The sequence below is a fragment of the Dasypus novemcinctus genome, chromosome 21, assembly GCF_030445035.2.
Source record: "Dasypus novemcinctus isolate mDasNov1 chromosome 21, mDasNov1.1.hap2, whole genome shotgun sequence".
Taxonomy (NCBI): Eukaryota; Metazoa; Chordata; class Mammalia; order Cingulata; family Dasypodidae; genus Dasypus; species Dasypus novemcinctus.
Window position 1 is genome coordinate 61996754 of NC_080693.1, and position 17400 is coordinate 62014153.

Here is a 17400-nt window from a genome sequence, read left to right on the forward strand (position 1 = left end):
CCCCACATCTTCTGCTCTTCATTTTGCAGATAGCTGGGACAGAGGCCAGCATGTGTGAATGTCTCGACAAGGTAAAGATGCTAATTGCAGGACGCTCTGCGTGTAATGTGCATGGTGTAGGAGGCCCCCAGTGCATTTTACTCTCTCCTCTGTTGTTCTAGATTTGGGGAGGAGAGATTGAGGATTAGAAATGGCACTCCTTCTAAGGGTTGAGTCAGTTCTCCCCTGCGGCAGGCAGGATAGCCCTTGGCCCATAATAAGAAAGGAAATTTACATGTCAGTGGGATCTCTGCCCAGAAGGAGTCAATCTAGGTTGGGGCCAGAAAGCTCAAGACAATGACCAGCTGGACCAGAATCAGATCCCTCTCCTCCCAAGCACTGGTGGGGAGGAGGGGGAGGAATATAAGGAAAAAATTTCTGCCCACTGGATATAAGGGGGAAAAGAACAAAACTAAAAGCTATTCTATGCTATGTTGAAAGGAAAGAGGCACATTTACATACAGTATCATCGAAAAATATGCAAGACATATAAAATTTTTAAAGTCCCTGAAGAATAGGGCTGTTAAATCCTTTCTTTTTTTTCCTAAATCCAAAATATGGCGTAGAGTTTTCTATGTTTTAAAAACATTTTACAACTACTTAAAGCCAACCACAGGACCTATTAACCCTTACTCATTGTTGTAACTGTATACTTCCTTGGCCTTCCTGTGGCCTCCCTGTAACCTGAACCCCCTTATGGTTTCCCCCAGCCCAACTAGCTTTTCCTTTTTTTTAGGGATTCCCGGAGACCCTGTTGGTGCACTCCCTACTAACTGTGACCGAAAGTAACCTACCCAAGGAAACACCTCTCCCTTTCACATGCATAGGCCGCCATTTTCCCGCCATGCAATGTATGACTTACAGTGCAGAGCATCTGCATATGCCCCATATACTTAAGCTTAGCATATGGTGCTTTGAGACTCCCTTACTAATTTTGAGGAAAGAAACAGCACTGGGAACAGATGTCTTTTGGGTGAGTAAAAAAGTTTCGTTTGTTTGAATTACAAGGGCTAGCTATAATTGGCCTAGACTGACACATCACTGTAAGATCATCATAAATATGGGCAATGTTAATGGTACACCCAACTGCAGTCCTTTAGGACGTATTTTATTTTATTTTTTATTTTTTTTTTAAGATTTATTTATTTATTTATTTTCCCCCCTTCCCCCTGTTGTCTGTTCTCGGTGTCTATTTGCTGTGTCTTGTTTCTTTGTCTGCTTCTGTTGTTTCTTTGTCTGCTTCTGTTGTCCTCAGCGGCACGGGAAGTGTGGGCGGCGCCAGTCCTGGGCAAGCTGCACTTTCTTTCACGCTGGGTGGCTCTCCTCACGGAGGCACTCCTTGCGCGTGGGGCTCCCCTACAAGGGGGACACCCTTGCGTGGCAGGGCACTCCTTGCGCACATCGCAGTGCGCATGGGCCAGCTCCACACGGGTCAAGGAGGCCCGGGGTTTGAACCGTGGACCTCCCATGTGGTAGACGGACGCCCTAACCACTGGGCCAAGTCCCTTTCCCTGGGACGTATTTTACGTACTTGGTCTACATTCAGCTCTGAACCAATGAAAAGGAAAAGAATGATTTTCCTTTGTAATGTTGTATGACCCCAATATAAATTGGATTCAGAGGAACATTGACCTGAAAATGGATCCCTAAATTTTAATATTATTCCACAGATAAATTAGTTCTGCAAACAAGAGGAAAAATGGGATGAGATCCCATACATTCAGCCTTTTATGTCTCTATATCAAAATAAAACCTTGCAAAAGAGATGTAAAATTATGATACAAAGGGGAGAAGCTCAGACAAATCAGAAGTCTGTGCTGCCAGACTCTCAACCCGATAATGATTTAGCACTACTATACCTAATGCCTCCAGCTCCATCTCCGCCCCATTTGCACCTCCTCCATGTAAGGGAGTGACACAGTGGGAGTCACTGGGAATTCGTGAATCTCCTCCAATTCCCAATTAGGAAGGAATGGTCTTCCCTCTCATACCCGAAGGGTACCCAATTTAGACCAGGAACCATTCAACCCTTGGCAGGGCAATTTCCACTAAGGCAGGTGCCAGTAGGACTAGATGACCAAGAAAAAACCCAGAGGATTTATTTAGGTAAATTCTCATTTTCCTATGTCTGACTTACACAATTAGAAAAATAATATGCCTTCTTATTGAGATGACCCTAAGAAGATGGAAAATCTCTTTACCTATATTTTTGCTACCCACAACCCCAACTGAGCAGATATTCAACCCCTTATGAATACCCTCCTCACTCCTAAGGAACTAGGATGGTCTTAGAAAAAGCTCGCCAAGAAACCAACATGAATTAGAACCTAATAACTGGATTCCAACAACTGCAGCTTTAGCCATCCCAGGGACAGAGCCTGAATGGTATCCTAGTGACCCTGGGGACCGAGCCAGATTGGACCCATTATGAAGAATGTATAAGAACAGAGATGTAAAAGGGGGGTCCAAGACCAAAAGAAATTCAACAGGAGCCAAAAAAAAACCCACCCACATTTCTTTTTTTTTTCTTTTTTTTCATTAGAGAAGTTTTGACCTTACAAAACAATCATGCTTAATGTGTAGAATTCTTATACATCAGCCCTCCACTAAAACCTTACATTGTTGTGGAACATTTGTTACAGATTATGAAAGAACATGATCAGACTATTACCACCAACAATGCTCCATAGCATACAGTTGGTATATTTTTTCCATACATCCCCTATTATTAATATCATATATTTGTATTGTACATTTGTTATAGTTCATGAGGGAACACACTAATATTTGTAGCATTAATCACAGTCCATCTTCCACCACATGGTTCACTGTGTTACGAAGTCTTCCCATCCATGAACGTGGACTATTCTTCCATTTATTTAGGTCTTCTTTTATTTCTTTTAGCAATGCATTGTAGTTTTCTGAATACAAGTGCTTTACATCCTTGGTTAAGTTTATTCCTAAATGTTTTATTCTTTTTGTTGCTATTGTAAATGGAATTTTTTTCCTGATTTCCTCCTCAAATTGCTCATTACTGAAGTATAGAAACACTACAGATTTTTGCATATTAATCTTGTATTCTGACACTTTGTTGAATTCATTTATTAACTCTAGTAGCTTTGTTGTGAATTTTTTGGGATTTTCTAGGTATAGGATCATATCATCTGCAAATAGCAAAAGTTCTAACTCTTTTTTTTTTTTTAAGATTTATTTTTTATTTATTCCTCCGTCCCCCAGTTGTCTGCTCTCTCTGTCCATTCACTGTGTGTTCTTCTGTGACTGCTTCTATCCTTATCAGCGGCACTGGGAATCTGTGTTTCTTTTTTTGTTGCATCATCTTGTTGTGTCAGCTCTCCGTGTGTGTGGCACCATTCTTGAGCAGGCTGCACTTTTTTTCGCACTGGGAATCTCTCCTTACAGGGTGCACTCCTTGCGTATGGGGCTCCCCTACACAGGGGACACCCCTGCGTGGCAGGGCACTCCTTGCGCGCATCAGCACTACATGTGGCCTGGGGTTTGAACTGCAGACCTCCCATGTGGTAGGCGGATGCCCTATCCATTGGGCCAAGTCCGCTTCCCAAGTTTTACTTCTTCCTCTCCAATTTGGATGCCTTTTATTTATCTTTCTTGTCTGATTGCTCTAACTAGAACCTCTAACGCTATATTGAACAATGGTGGTGACAGTGGGCATCCTTGCCTTGTTCCCAGTCCCAGTGGGAAAGCTTTCCATCTTTTACCATCCTTCGACCTTTTTTAAGAGAACATTCAAGGCATATAGGCAATGCACTGATTTAGACCTTGAGCATCCAGATAATATAAGGCTAATTAATATGGTCTTCATTAGTCAGAGTGCCCCAGATATAAGAAACAAACTACAAAATTGGAAGGATCCTGAGGATCCCTCTGTCACAATTCATTGAGATTGCCTTTAAGGTTTTTAATAACTGAGATCAGAGTCAGGAAAGACAGAAATAACAAGATACGTAATGCCAGTTGCTCTCCTAGCAGTTACACTAGACCACACTGAGTTGCCAAAATGGAAGAAGACACCCATGAAGAGAGGCCAACAACCCAAGGGAAGGCCCCAAGGGTCTCAAATCCCCAGAAGGAAGGGTTACCCTAACTTAGGGCTACAGCAATGTACCTACTGCAAAGAAGAAGGGCACTGGAAGCAGGACTGCCCACAGGCACCTTGAAAAAAGATGTCTTATCATGTCCAGCAGATAAGTGCCCAAAAGATTCTAAATCCTCCTTACAGCCTCAACTCATTGAAGCCGAAAGCAACCAAGACTGACAAAGCCATGGGGCTCCCCTTGACCCAACTGGTCCCATTCACATTTCCCACGAGGATCCCTGAGTAACGATGATGGAGAAGAAGCTTACAGACTTTTTAATAGACACCAAAGCAACCTACTCCATTTTAAATAAAAAACAGGGCCCCTTTCCCCCAAGGACCATGAATGTCACCAGAATGTCAGGAAAAAATGACTCTGAACTCCTTCTTATAATCCCTTAAATGCCAATTGGGTGAAAATGATTCCACACATTGTTGGAGAAAAGGCAGCACTCTCTGGGACAGAGAGACTGATGATTGCAGGCAGAAAGTTTATTGGGAAGCTCTCTCAATGGAGGGGGTCTGAAGAATAGACTTTAGCCTGCCCCTGGAAAGGGGGGTTTTGAATTTGTACAGTACATTCCTAGGTAGGGAAAGGAAAGTCGGTGGGAGGGGTCGAGGATCCGAATGAGGTGTAGGAGCCAACAGGAAGCCCTAGAGGCAAAAATTTTCCCTTGTATGGCTACAGGGTAGTGGGTTAGGGAGTTATATTTTCGTGGAATGCTGGAGGAGCAGGTGGTGCTTTGATCTGGAGGGAGTGAAGGTCTCTATCTCACTTTACTCCTGTCTCCACATGATTCTTTTTTTAACTTATTTTATTTTTATTATCTTTTTTAAAAAGTTAATAGATCACACAAAACAGTACATTAAAAAACATAAAAGGTTCCCATATACCCCACTCCCCACCTCCCCACCCTTCACATGATTTCTTTGTTCAACCTTTGGGGAAGTACAGTGCTTTCAGACACGTAGGCTATGGGGGGTGCTTGTCTTTCCTCAGTGCGTTCGGGGGAACTGACTTACAGCTTGTTAATTATTGCAAACCTAGTGAGGGGGAACCTCTAACACATCTTTCCCTGCATGCCAGAATGCTCTATACCCTTGCTGAGGTGGGACTTACTGAATAAGCTAAATATAAATGTGCCCTCCAAGCTGCTTTACTACAGCTAGAGGAAGAAGAGCCACTCAAAATTCCTGATGAAATCTTACAAAAAATTAAGACTAAGCCACAAGGCGGGGGGATAAATAAATAAATAAATAAATAAATATAAATAAATCTTTTTTTAAAAAGTTAAGATCGAGATATGGGCTGATGGGGTGGGGAGAGAATGCCAGGAAAAGCTAAAATGGCCACATTGATTAAGTCTCCATCCCAGGGGGAAAATTCCCAATCTAAAACAGTACCCTCTGAAGAGGCAAGCCAAAGAAGGCATCAAACCATTGATCGGCTCTTTTCTTTTATTTCAGTTGATTCGGCTAGTCAATCCCCATACAACACTCCTTTTTTTTTTTTTTTTTTTTGCCAGTCCAAAAACCCAGTAACAACGAGTATCACTTTGTGCAGGACTTAGAAGCAACTAACCAAATAGTAGAAAACATTCACCCCATAGTGCCAAATCCTTGCACTCTGCTCACCACTTTACCAGGAAATTTCTGTTGGTTTACATACAAGATTTGAAAGTTGCATTTTACTCTATATCTAAGAGTCCAGAATCTCAAGAACTGTTTGGTTTCAAACGGGAAGACCCCAAAATGAATGTAAAGCAACAGTATTGTTGGACTGTGCTTCCCCAAGGATTTAAAAATGCCCCCACTATATTTGGAGTAGTGCTAGCTAAGAATTTGAGGAAACTCCAACTCCAGGAGGGAATCCTACTGTACCATTTGGATGCTAATTGCCAGTAACACCAAGGAAGTTTCAGATCAAAATACTACCTTAAGTCTCAACTTCCTGGTCGATAGAGGGTATAAAGATTTCAAGAAAAAGGCCCAAATTCCACAAGCCAGCCATGAAATATTTAGGGTTTGCACTGTCAAAAGGTCAAAGAAATTTACTGCCAGAAAGAAGAAAACGTTAGCCAGGGTGGCAGTACCAATCACTAGGAGGCAACTCTGGGAATTTCTAGGAATGGCTGGGTTTTACCAAATCTGGATTTCAAATTTTGGACTTGTAGCCAGACCTTTATATGAGGCCCTTAAAGGAAAAGACATTGAGCTACTAAATTGGACTGCTGAGGTATGTTCCACACTATTAAAGAGAAATCCTTTTCTGGAGAAATCCCCAGTCCTTGGCCTCCTAGATCTCAGAAAGTCTTTTTTTTTGGGGGGGGGGTACTGGGGTTGGGGATTGAACCCTGGACTTCCTAAGTGGGATGCCAGTGCTCAACCACTGAGCCACATGGGCTTCTCTGATTTGGTTTTCTCATTTGATTGCTTGTTGTTTGTCTTTGTTTTTAGGAGGCACTGGGAACTGAACCCAGGAACTCCCATGTGGAAAAGCAGGTGCTCAACTGCTTGAGCCACATCCACTCCCCAGAAAGCCTTTTGATTTGTTTGTACGTGAGAGATAAGGGATAAGCCTTGGGATACTAATGCAAAACTTGGTTAGCATACTAAGACTTGTTGCCTATTTTTCCAAATGATTAGATGTACTCAGTGTTGGTTGGCCAGTATGTCTCTGCGCCATAGCCACCACCTGTGACCTACTACAGGAAGCTGAGAAGTTTAGTCTGGTACAATCTACTAGAGTGCACACTCCCCACGGTGCAGTACCCCTTCTTGAACAAAAAGGGGGATATTGGCTTACCTCTGGAAGGCTGGGCAAATATTAAGCTATATTATTAGATAATCCAAATGTAAAATTAAAAGTCTCTTCCTTGAACCCTGTCACCCTACTCCCCAGTATGCAGGAAGAAACCATTCATGACTGCATACAAATAATTGAAGAAGTCTATTCCAGCCGACCAGACCTCACAGACCAACCCCTACTGAAAGCCAATCTCAAAATGTTCACACATGGAAGTAGCCTCATGGACCAGGGACTCAGAATGGCTGGTATGCTATAGTCATCCTCCACAAAGTCCTAGAGGCGAACGTACTTCCTCCAAGTATGTCCACCCGCAAAGCAGAATGTATAGCCCTTACCAGGGCCTTACCTTTAGGAAATGGAAAGGTTTTTTTTAAGATTTATTTTATTTACTTATCTCCCCCCCCTCATTGTTTGCACTTTCTATGTCTGTTCATTTTCCTTGTTTCTTTAGGAGGCACCAAGAACCAAACCCAGGACCTCTGATGTGGGAGGGAGGCACCTAATTGCTTGAGCCATCTCCGTTCCTTGCTTTGTTGTGCCTCCCATTGTGTTTTCCTTTGTCTCTTGTTGCATCATCTTGTTGCGCCTGTCCTTCACGTCAGCATGCTGTCTTGCTCATCCTCTTTAGGAGACACTGGGAATCTCCACTCCCTGCTTTGTTGTGTCTCTCACTATATTTTCCCTCTTGCGTCTCTTGTTGCATCAGCTTGCCATGCCTGCCTGTCATGCCAGCTCGCTGTCTTCTTTAGGAGGGACCGGGAACTGAACCCCAGACCTCCCACATGGTAGAAGGGAGCTCAATCACTTGAGGCATATCTGCTTCCCTACACTGACTCAAAGTATGCCTTTTCCATGGTCCATGTACATGAAACCATCTGAAGAAAGATATTAACCTCAGTAAAAAAGGAAATTAAATACACACAAGTTATAGTAGTGTTGCTAGAGGCCATTAACGTTGCCATTTTTCATTACCTGGGGCACCAGGAAACCAATAACTTGGTAGCCAAAGGAAATAATTTCATCATTTGGATTGCTAAACAGGCTGCTAAGACACAAGAGGCAAACAATAACAGCTGTCCTAATATTTGACATAGATCTGGACTCATTTAAGCCCCGTTATTCTGCAGTAGATTTAAATAGAGCTAAAGAATGGGATTTCAATATTGACTCCAGAGACCCAGAGGGAAAAATCCCTACAGTGCTATGAAGCAAGGATGGATTTATAATGAACAAGGGATTGTCTTAATATCTGAACATTTAACGGAAGAAATCATTACAAACTTACACCAAGGAACTCATTATGGTAGAGACGCCATGTGCCAATAGCCATGAAAATTCATAGTTGGTCCGAATGCATAGAGAATCATTAAAAAGGAAGTTAAGAGGCCCAAGTGCAGTGCTGATGTGTGCAAGGAGTGCCGTGCCACGCAGGGGTGTCCCCCGCAAAAGGGAGCCCCACGTGCAAGGAGTGCGCCCCGTAAAGGGAGCTGCCCAGCGCAAAAGAAAGTTCAGCCTGCCCAAGAATGGCGTGGCACACACAGAGAGCTGACACAACAAGATGATGCAATAAAAAGAGACACAGATTCCAGGTGCCACTGACAAGAATACAGCAGACACAGAAGAGCACACGGCAAATGGACACAGAGAGCAGACAACTGGGGGGGTAGGGGCAGGGGGAGAGAAATAAAATTTTTTAAAAATCTTTAAAAAAACAAAAGGTAGTTAAGAATTCCTTGATCTGTGCCAAAAGTAATCCAGAGATGAGACCTCCACCTCTCCTTAAGGCAACTCAAACGAGGGGTATCGAACCAGGGGAAGATTGGCAATTAGATTTTCTTATGCCAAAGGCCAGGGGAAATGATAAACACCTATAAGTGTTCGTGGGTGTCTTCGATAGGTAGAAGTTTTTCTAGGTAGGATGGAGAAAGCCTCCAAAGTAACAAAAACTTTATGAAAGAAATTATCTCCTGGTTTGGACTGCCTTATTCTATGCAGAGTGATAACGCGGGAGCTTTCACAGTTAAAGCAACCCAAGAAGTTGCTGGAGCCCTAGGAATGCATTGGAAGCTTCTTACCTCCTGGAGGCCACAATCTACTGGAAAGATGGAAAAGCTTAAAGAAGACCTTGGCAAAGATTTGCCAAGAAACTAACCTGACTTGAGACAAAGCATTGCCCTGCTTAGGCTAAGAGTGGCCCCCAGTAGCAAGTTCCAATGGAGAAATGTTACATAGAAGACCTTTCCTTAAAACTAAAATGTACTGTGATTTAATAGTCATATTGTCAAGGAATTAGATACTATAAAATATGTACAGTCCTTAGGTGCTATTTTTTTCTTCCCCCCTCCCCTCTCCCTCTCTCCCTCCCCCTCCCTGCTGTATTTGCTGTTTATGTCCATTTGCTGTGTGATCTTCTGTGTCTCTCCTTTTTGTCTTCTCTTATTGTATTTCTCCTCTAGGATTCACCAGGATTCGATCCTGGGGACCTCTGATGTGGAGAGAGGTTCCCTGTCATTCGCACCATCTTAGTTCCTAGTTTCTGTTGCTTCTCACCTTGACTCTCCCCTTCGTCTCTCTTTTTCGTTGCGTCATCATCTTGCTGTGTGGCTCACCACAGCTTTTTAAGAGGAACCAAGACCCAAAGGCTAAGTTACAGGTTGCTGTCACAATGTTTCCTCTCCTTTAGCTCTTCACTGTCCTGTCGGGTTATATTGGCCTTATCCACTCTCAGTGAGCCCCTGAGAGTAATGTTTTCCTTCATTGGACACAGTCCTGTGCCATGTCTGTGAATCAATCTGATTGTTGGATATGTAGTCAGCTCCCACTTTCTGGTGTTTCTGGCCTACCCTGGTGTACCTCGTCCCTCCAGGAAAGAGTCTGGATAACCTTAAAAATCTTAATTAAGGAGGAACAAAAGCAATCACTGACCTTTAGCCCTATAGACATAATTAACACCAACACAAACAATTGGCCCATTGATTTTTTTCTTTTTTAAGACTTTATTTATTTATTTTCCCCCTCCCCCTCCTCCTGCCCTGTTATTTTTGCAGTCTGTGTTGTCTTCTCTTCTCATTTCCTCTTCTCTAGGATTCACCAGGATTTAATCCTGGAGACTCCTGATGTGGAGAGAGTTTCCCTGTCAATTGCGTGACCTCAGTTCCTGGTTTCTGTGCTTCACCTTGACTCTCCCCTTGTCTCTCTTTTGTTGCATCATCATCTTGCCACATGACTCACTTGCATGAGCACTGGCTCACTGTATGCACACACGCGGGCACTCACGCTCACTGGCTCATCACGTGGGCACTCACATGGGCACTGGCTTCTTTTTCACCAGGAGGCCCCAGGGATTGAACCCAGATCCTCCCATATGGTAGGTGGAAGCTCTATCACTTAAGTCACATCACTTCCCTGGCCAACTGGTATTAATGCCCCTGGACATATGGCCAGTTTTTCCTACAACATGATTATCAAAATGGCTACACAACAGACAAAACAATCACCTAGGGATAAAAACTTAACTGTTAGGGAAAAGGAAGGATACATATAACTCTGGGATGGCATGAGATGGTTGACCCCTGGGTATGTCAGCTGAGTCAAAAGTCCCCCTTTTCCTGGGAACCAAAAAACCATTCTAAGTAGTAGGATCCTTATAGTATAGAAAAAATGGGCTGACTACTCCCTAAACAATGCCACTAAACTATGGTATTTCGAGAGACTGATTTGTTTGGGAAAGATTGATCAAGACGTCCCGGCATTTATGAGACTTCAAATAGAACCAATGGGCATGCAGCACCAATCCATGGCCCTGGCTGCCTCCAGACTGACTAGGATGAGGTACATTTGGCCTGCCATGGACCCATGGGACTATTCATAACACTCTGCCCCCTTCTGCTAATTTACTGTGGCAGTTTGACATTATTTATGAATTCCAAAAAGAGATATTGATTACATTTGTAAACTGGTCTGTTCCTCTGGGCATGATAGCCTTTGATTGTATCAGATTCAGCTGAGATGCCTTTGATTAAATTATGTTAAGATTAGGGCTTTGATTTGACCATGTCATTAGGGCGACTCACTTTGAGTCTCCGCCCCCCTGTAGGCTATATAAATGAACACTCAATCAAGAGAACAGACAAATGCAGATACACAGAGGAATAGCAAGAGCTCCAAAGACACTGAAGAAGAGAGAACTTGTCAGCTTTGATCCTGTGACCCCTGGAAGTGAGAGGAACCTTTCACCTGATAGTTTACAGCTGACCTTGTGAAGAGAACAGAGCAGCTGAGCCTAGAAAGAAACGAGCCCTCCAGCCTACAGCTGAGATTGGAAGTAGCTGGGCCAGTGGAGCCTTAAAGAGGAAAGAGGAAGACTGAACTCTTCACAGATACCAGCAGTCATCTTGCTTCAACACATGGCAACAGATATTTGGTGGGAAAGTACCTCTTATGGTAACTTGAGTTGGATTCTTTAGGGCCTTGTAACTGTAAGCTTCTACCCCAAATAAATACCTTACGTAAAAGTCAAAAGATTTTTGGTACTTTTCATCAGTGCCCCTTTGGATGACTAATACATTTACCTTTTTTAAATGCTAAATGGGCACAGTGTCCCACTAGTACAATCATCTTGCAGCCCTGTTTGTTCCATCAATAGGCACTGAAGATGTCATCATTTACAATCAAGGTCCTTAATAGATTTACTCAACAAGCCCTAAACGATAAAAATAATCTCTATAGTAATTCCCTGCCAAATGCAGAGGTCACCCTCAAGTATAAAGCTGCCCTCCAAAACCAAATGGTCCTAGACATCCTCACTGCTTTCCAGGGTGGGACTTGTGCTATAATCAAAACTGAATGCTCCCATATGATGAACTGGCCCAAGTTCAGTGCTGATGCGTGCAAGGAGTGCCCTGCCATGCAGGGGTGTCCCCTGCATAGGCAAGCCCCACGCACAAGGAGTGCACCCCGTAAGGAGAGCCGCCCAGTGTGAAAAAAGTGCAGCCTGGCCAGGAATGGCACCGTACACACGAAGAGCTGATGCAGCAAGATGACCCAGCAAAGCGAGACACAGATTCTGGGTGCCGCTGACAAGAATACAAGCGGACACAGAAGAACACACAGTGAATGGACACAGAGAGCAGACAATTTGGGGGGGGGCAGGAAAGGGAAGAGAAATAAATAAAAAATAAATAAATCTTAAAAAACAAAACATGGGAAGTGGACTTGGCCCAGTGGTTAGGGCGTCTGTCTACCACATGGGAGGTCTGCGGTTCAAACCCCGGGTCTCCTTGACGGGTGTGGAGCTGGCCCATGCGCAGTGCTGATGCGCACAAGGAGTGCCCTGCCATGCAGGGGTGTCTTCCGCATAGGGGAGACCCACGGGCAAGGAGTGCACCCCGTAAGGAGAGCCACCCAGCAGGAAAGAAAGTGCAGCCTGCCCAAGAATGGCGCTGCACACACGGAGAGCTGACACAGCAAGATGATGCAACAAAAAGGAGACGCAGTCTGCCGGTGCTGCCAGATAACGCAAGCAGACACAGAAGAACACACAGCGAATGGACACAGAGAACAGACAACTGGGGCTGGGGGGAAGGGGAGAGAAACAAATAAAAATAAATAAAAAATTTCAAGTGAAAAAACAAAACAAAACTGAATGCTGCACTTTTATACCTGATAAATCTGCTATTGTTACAACAATATTATTTCATATGAAAAATCTGATTAATGACATGAAAACAAGCTCTCTGTCACTTAATTTGTTTACTTAGCTCCCCTCAGAAATAAGTTTTTGGTTCAGAACCATCTTACAGACAGGACTTTTCATCCTCATTATAATTATTATTGGGGTTCTCCTCTTTAAACTTTTTTTTAAGATTTATTTATTTATCCCCCCCATTGTGTTTTTTTGTGCTCAATGTCTGCTTTCTATGTCCATTCACTGTGTATTTTTCTGTGTCTGCTTGTCTTCTCTTTAGGCAGCACCAGAAACCGATCTTGGGACCTTCTGGAGTGGGAGAGAGGTGCTCAATCTCTTGTGCCACCTCAGCTCCCTGGTCTGCTGCTTCTTGTATTGTCTCTCCTCTGTGTCTCTTTTTGTTGTGTCATCTTGCTGCGCCAGCTCTCCATGCAGGTCAGCACTCCTGCACAGGCCAGCATGCCACACAGGCCCACAGGCCCCACTCTGCGTGGTTCAGCTCTCTGCTCAGGCCAGTTTGCCATGTGAGCCAGCTTGCCTTTGCCAGGAATCAAACCCTGAACCTCCTGTATGGTAGATGGGAGTCCAATCACTTCAACCACATCCACTTCCCTTGAGCCACATCCGCTTCCCCTGTAAACTTTGTTTTCATGTCTTATCCCAACTTTGCCAGAAGAAGACAACCAATAAGATAACGATGACTCAGTCAAATCCTGGGAGCAATGAATGCCTTCAACTGCAAGCAAAACCATTCCTCTGCCCCATGCTATTTACATCCCTCTACAGCCCTAAGCGGTCAGAACAGTTATCACCCCAAATCCCTCTGTTGAGGAATGAACAAAGATAAGAGCTTCAGGGAAGCAGACTTGGCCCAATGGATAGGGCATCCGTCTACCACATGGAAGGTCCGCGGTTCAAACCCCGGGCCTCCTTGACCCGTGTGGAGCTGGCCCATGCGCAGTGCTGATGTGTGCAAGGAGTGCCCTGCCACGCAGGGGTGTCCCCCGCGTAGGGGAGCCCCACGTGCAAGGAGTGCGCCCTGTAAGGAGAGCCGCCCAGCACGAAAGAAAAGTGCAGCCTGCCCAGGAATGGCGCCGCACACACGGAGAGCTGACACAGCAAGATGACGCAACAAAAAGAAACACAGATTTCCGGTGCCACTGATAAGGTTAGAAGCGGTCACAGAGGAACACACAGCAAATGGACACAGAGAGCAGACGACGGGGGGAGGAGGGAAGAGGAGAGAAATAAAAAATAAATTTTTAAAAAACAAACAAACAAAAAACATCAATCTTGGCCCCAACCCCAGTCCTAACCCACAGTGGGCTCAGGGGCTTCTGGCCCCAGGCCAGTGGAAAAGTCTGGTTTTGCTTTCTACCTCTTGTTGCTCTTTCCTCCCATCAATAACCTAGAAATGTCCCTCTTGACCACATTTCCTCCCTGAAAAGGGCACTCACGGGTGAGAGGGAAGGGATAGCACTCAGTCCTAAGTGGCTCTGAAGCTGCCTCTTCTCTACACTGCTGCAGAAGACCCTGCCATTGGGCACCTCCCGTCTCTCTCTGCATGCCTTGTTGAAGCATCCTCCTACCCCAGCCACGGAGAACAACAGGTTTTCAGGAGCCAGGAGTCGAGAGTCCGAGACCCTGTGACAGAGATTTAAGAACAAGAGATCATGAAAGATTATTTGTGGTGGGCTGGAATCACTAAACTGAGAAAATAGCAGCAGCTGAGTCCAGAGGCCAGTAGTGTCTGGGAGTAATTTAGGAAAGTGCAGTGCTGACAGCTGTGTCTGAGAACTGAACGTCATGGCCATCCCGGCTCCTGGGCTCTTTGGCTGTTTCAGGCTATTGAAGCTCTGGTCCAGGACTCAGACACAGCTGTGGCCTATGGCCCCAGACTTGGCCTCGCTACTTCTTAGCAGCATGACCTTAGGCAGGTCACTTTAGGAAGCTAGCATCTCCTGAGTGAGTTCAATGTCCTTTTGCATGTTTCATGCTCACTAGTTTGTTTGGTGAGGGGTGTAATGTCCCTGTTTTCCAAGAGGGGAAACAGTGTCGGCGAAGGTCAACAGTCAAGGCTCCAGAGCCAGGTTGTGAGAAGGTAGGGACTAGGACCTAACCTTCTGACAAGTGCTGGGCTCTTTCTCTGAACTTCAGCTTCCATCTCTGTGAAAAGGGGATAATAACATACTCACCTCATAAATGAAGTTGTACAATGTAGGTTCTAAGCCTGGACTCCCTCTCTCACAACCTTGGTCCCTTAGAGTTGTATTTACCTTCTTCCTGGGACTGTTGTAATCTCACTTTTTCCCCTCCCACCCCCTTCCCAGTCTGTGGGCTTCGAACCAAGGTGTGCTTTGAAGGGAGGGTATTTGGACTTTGGTTTCCCCTCTCTCCCTTACCCCCAGGCCTTCTCCCGACGCTGGAGGGCCAGTTCACTCTTTTCCTCCCCAGCTCTGGCAGGCAGGTCGATATCAGTGGATGTTCCCCTGGAAAAGGAACCCTGAGCTGCGGGACCCAGCTCCAGGCACCCCTTCTCCCATGGCCCAGGCCAGCTCCAACTCCCTGCCTCAGGTACTGCTGTAGCGTCCAGAGGTCCTCTGCCTCCAAGCCCCTCTCGGCTTCTCCGGCTCTCCCACCCCCACCTGGCCACACTGCCCCGAAGAAAGGGGGTGACTAGAGTCCAGGGAGCGGATGCCGGGAGCCCCGGGCGAGTCCTGGACGCCACGCGGCCAAACCCAGGAAATGTTTCTAGGTTCTGGGGTTACGAGGGGAGCTGTCCAGCCCCTCAGGGTGAGCTAGAGGAAAGGGTGGACCAACGCTGGAGAGGCGGCGGGAGCGGCGGGCGCCAGGGGCGGGGTGCGGCTGCGACTCCCCCCTTCAGCTCGCCGGCCCGGGGCGTCGCCCCCGCCCCCCACGTGGCTGCAGCCGTCCCGGCCCCTCCGAGGAAGCGGCGCGGCTTCCTGCGCTCGGGCGGGGGATACTGGCGCCGCCGCCCCTCGCCTCTTCGCCTCCTGGCAGCGCGATGGCCTCGCTGCTCGCCGAGCGCGCCGCCCGCGGCCCGCGCGTCCCTGCGACCCGCGCCGGGCGGCCCGGGGCGCTCCGCCTCCTTCTCCTTCTGGGCGGTGAGCGCCGCGCTCTGGGGCCCTGGCGGGAGGCACGGGAGCCCCAGAGAGGTGGGGGACTGGACGGCCGGGGCTGGAACGGACCCTGAGGCGCAGATGCGGACAGACGTACGGACAAGCGCTGTCCTTCGGACGTTCAGCTCGGTGCGGTGCAGCGCGAGGCGCTTCCCACTGGGGAACACTGGCGTGCCAGGGCCCCGCGGAGGCGTCTTGGGAGGTCTAGGACCGACCTCCCAAGACGGGAGAGGGGGCTCTGGCGACTTCGATGTGAATGGGAAGAAACTGCTACCAGCCCCTGAGTTCCTGGGCCCCGAGGATTATTCCTGGATTATTCCTTTTTCTCTTCTGAGGATATCCCTGACTTCTAACGGACTCGGGCTCCACTGCCCAGATCCCCGCCATCCCATCTCTTTCCTCTGTTTCTTCCCACAGTTGTTCTAAAGCCCCAGGAGTCCCTGGCTCAGCCTCTTCCCACCCCAGGCATCCTGGAGTTGGAAGGTGAGTACCCAGCTGCTGTGGGAGGGTGGCTTAGGGCAAGGAAGAGAGCTAGGCAGGCCTCAACCCCAAGTGGTACCCCACTGAACTCCCCTCTGGTCTCTCGTGGTTCCTTCAGGTCTTTTTCCCACTCACTCCACAATGCCCCTGCCCAGCTCTGAGCCGGCCCACCTTACAGGTGGGTGAGAAGACCTGATGAAAATGTGTGTGTAGAAGTTCTTCTTGGGCTGAGAAATGAAGTGTATATGGAAGGCATTAGATTCCTGGGCCTTGGACTCATTTCTCAGTCAAAACTGTCTTGTTTGGGAAACTTTTTGAGGCAACTTTTGGGCTTCCCATGTTTGAAGAGAGGAACAGGGGCCCTATGTTGGAAGTATCTGGGACAGAGGGCTTGGGTGGAGGGGCAGGGATAGGGGTCAATATGGAGCTTCTTCCCTTCACAGGGAAGACAGTGCAAGAGGCGTATGAGATATATGTCCAAAATTGCTGGCTGGATTATAAGGCTTATATGGACTCTATCCAAAAGGATTGGTGTGACTGGGCCATGATTAGCAGGTAGGAGCAGTGCTGGATGGGAGCTTGGACCAGGGGTGGGGCCTGCTCCTTGCAGCTGAACCCTGGATGAGTGTGGGGCAGTCCTGTCTCTGGGCCCAAGCCCTCCCTCACTGAGTCCTCTCCCACCCCCAGGCCTTACAGCAGTCTTCGCGATTGCCTGGAGCTGAGTGCAGAACAGTTTGACCTGGGCTTTCCCAATCCCTGGGCGGAGAGGATCATCTTTGACACTCACCAGATCCACTTTGCCAACTGCTCCCTGGTGCAGCCCACCTTCTCCGACCCCCCGGAAGATGTGCTCCTGGCCATGATCATAGCCCCCATCTGCCTCATCCCTTTCCTTGTCACCCTTGTGGTATGGCGGAGTAAAGACAGTGAGGCCCAGTCCTAGGGTGGCACAGACTTCTCGGCGGCCATCTTGCTCCTCTCCCCCACCCCTAGCAGGTTGCTTTCCTCCCTTCCCTACCTTCTCTCTCTCCCACTCCCACTGCAGGTCCTTGGATTGATGGATATGGAAACTGGTGGGGTCAGGGCACAAGCTTTGTAATCTTCGAAATAAACTTTTTTTTTTTTTTTTTAA

General features: G+C 46.8%; 1 protein-coding gene across 1 annotated transcript; it reads left to right on the top strand.

The window, feature by feature from the left end:
- The first annotated feature begins 15603 nt into the window (after positions 1 to 15603).
- Positions 15604 to 17400, top strand: RAMP2 (receptor activity modifying protein 2). The gene is made up of 4 exons (XM_004484598.5): positions 15604 to 15773; positions 16206 to 16271; positions 16712 to 16823; positions 16956 to 17400. Exons 1-4 carry the CDS (start codon positions 15674 to 15676, stop codon positions 17209 to 17211), a joined length of 534 nt encoding a protein of 177 aa, XP_004484655.1. The 5' UTR covers positions 15604 to 15673; the 3' UTR covers positions 17212 to 17400.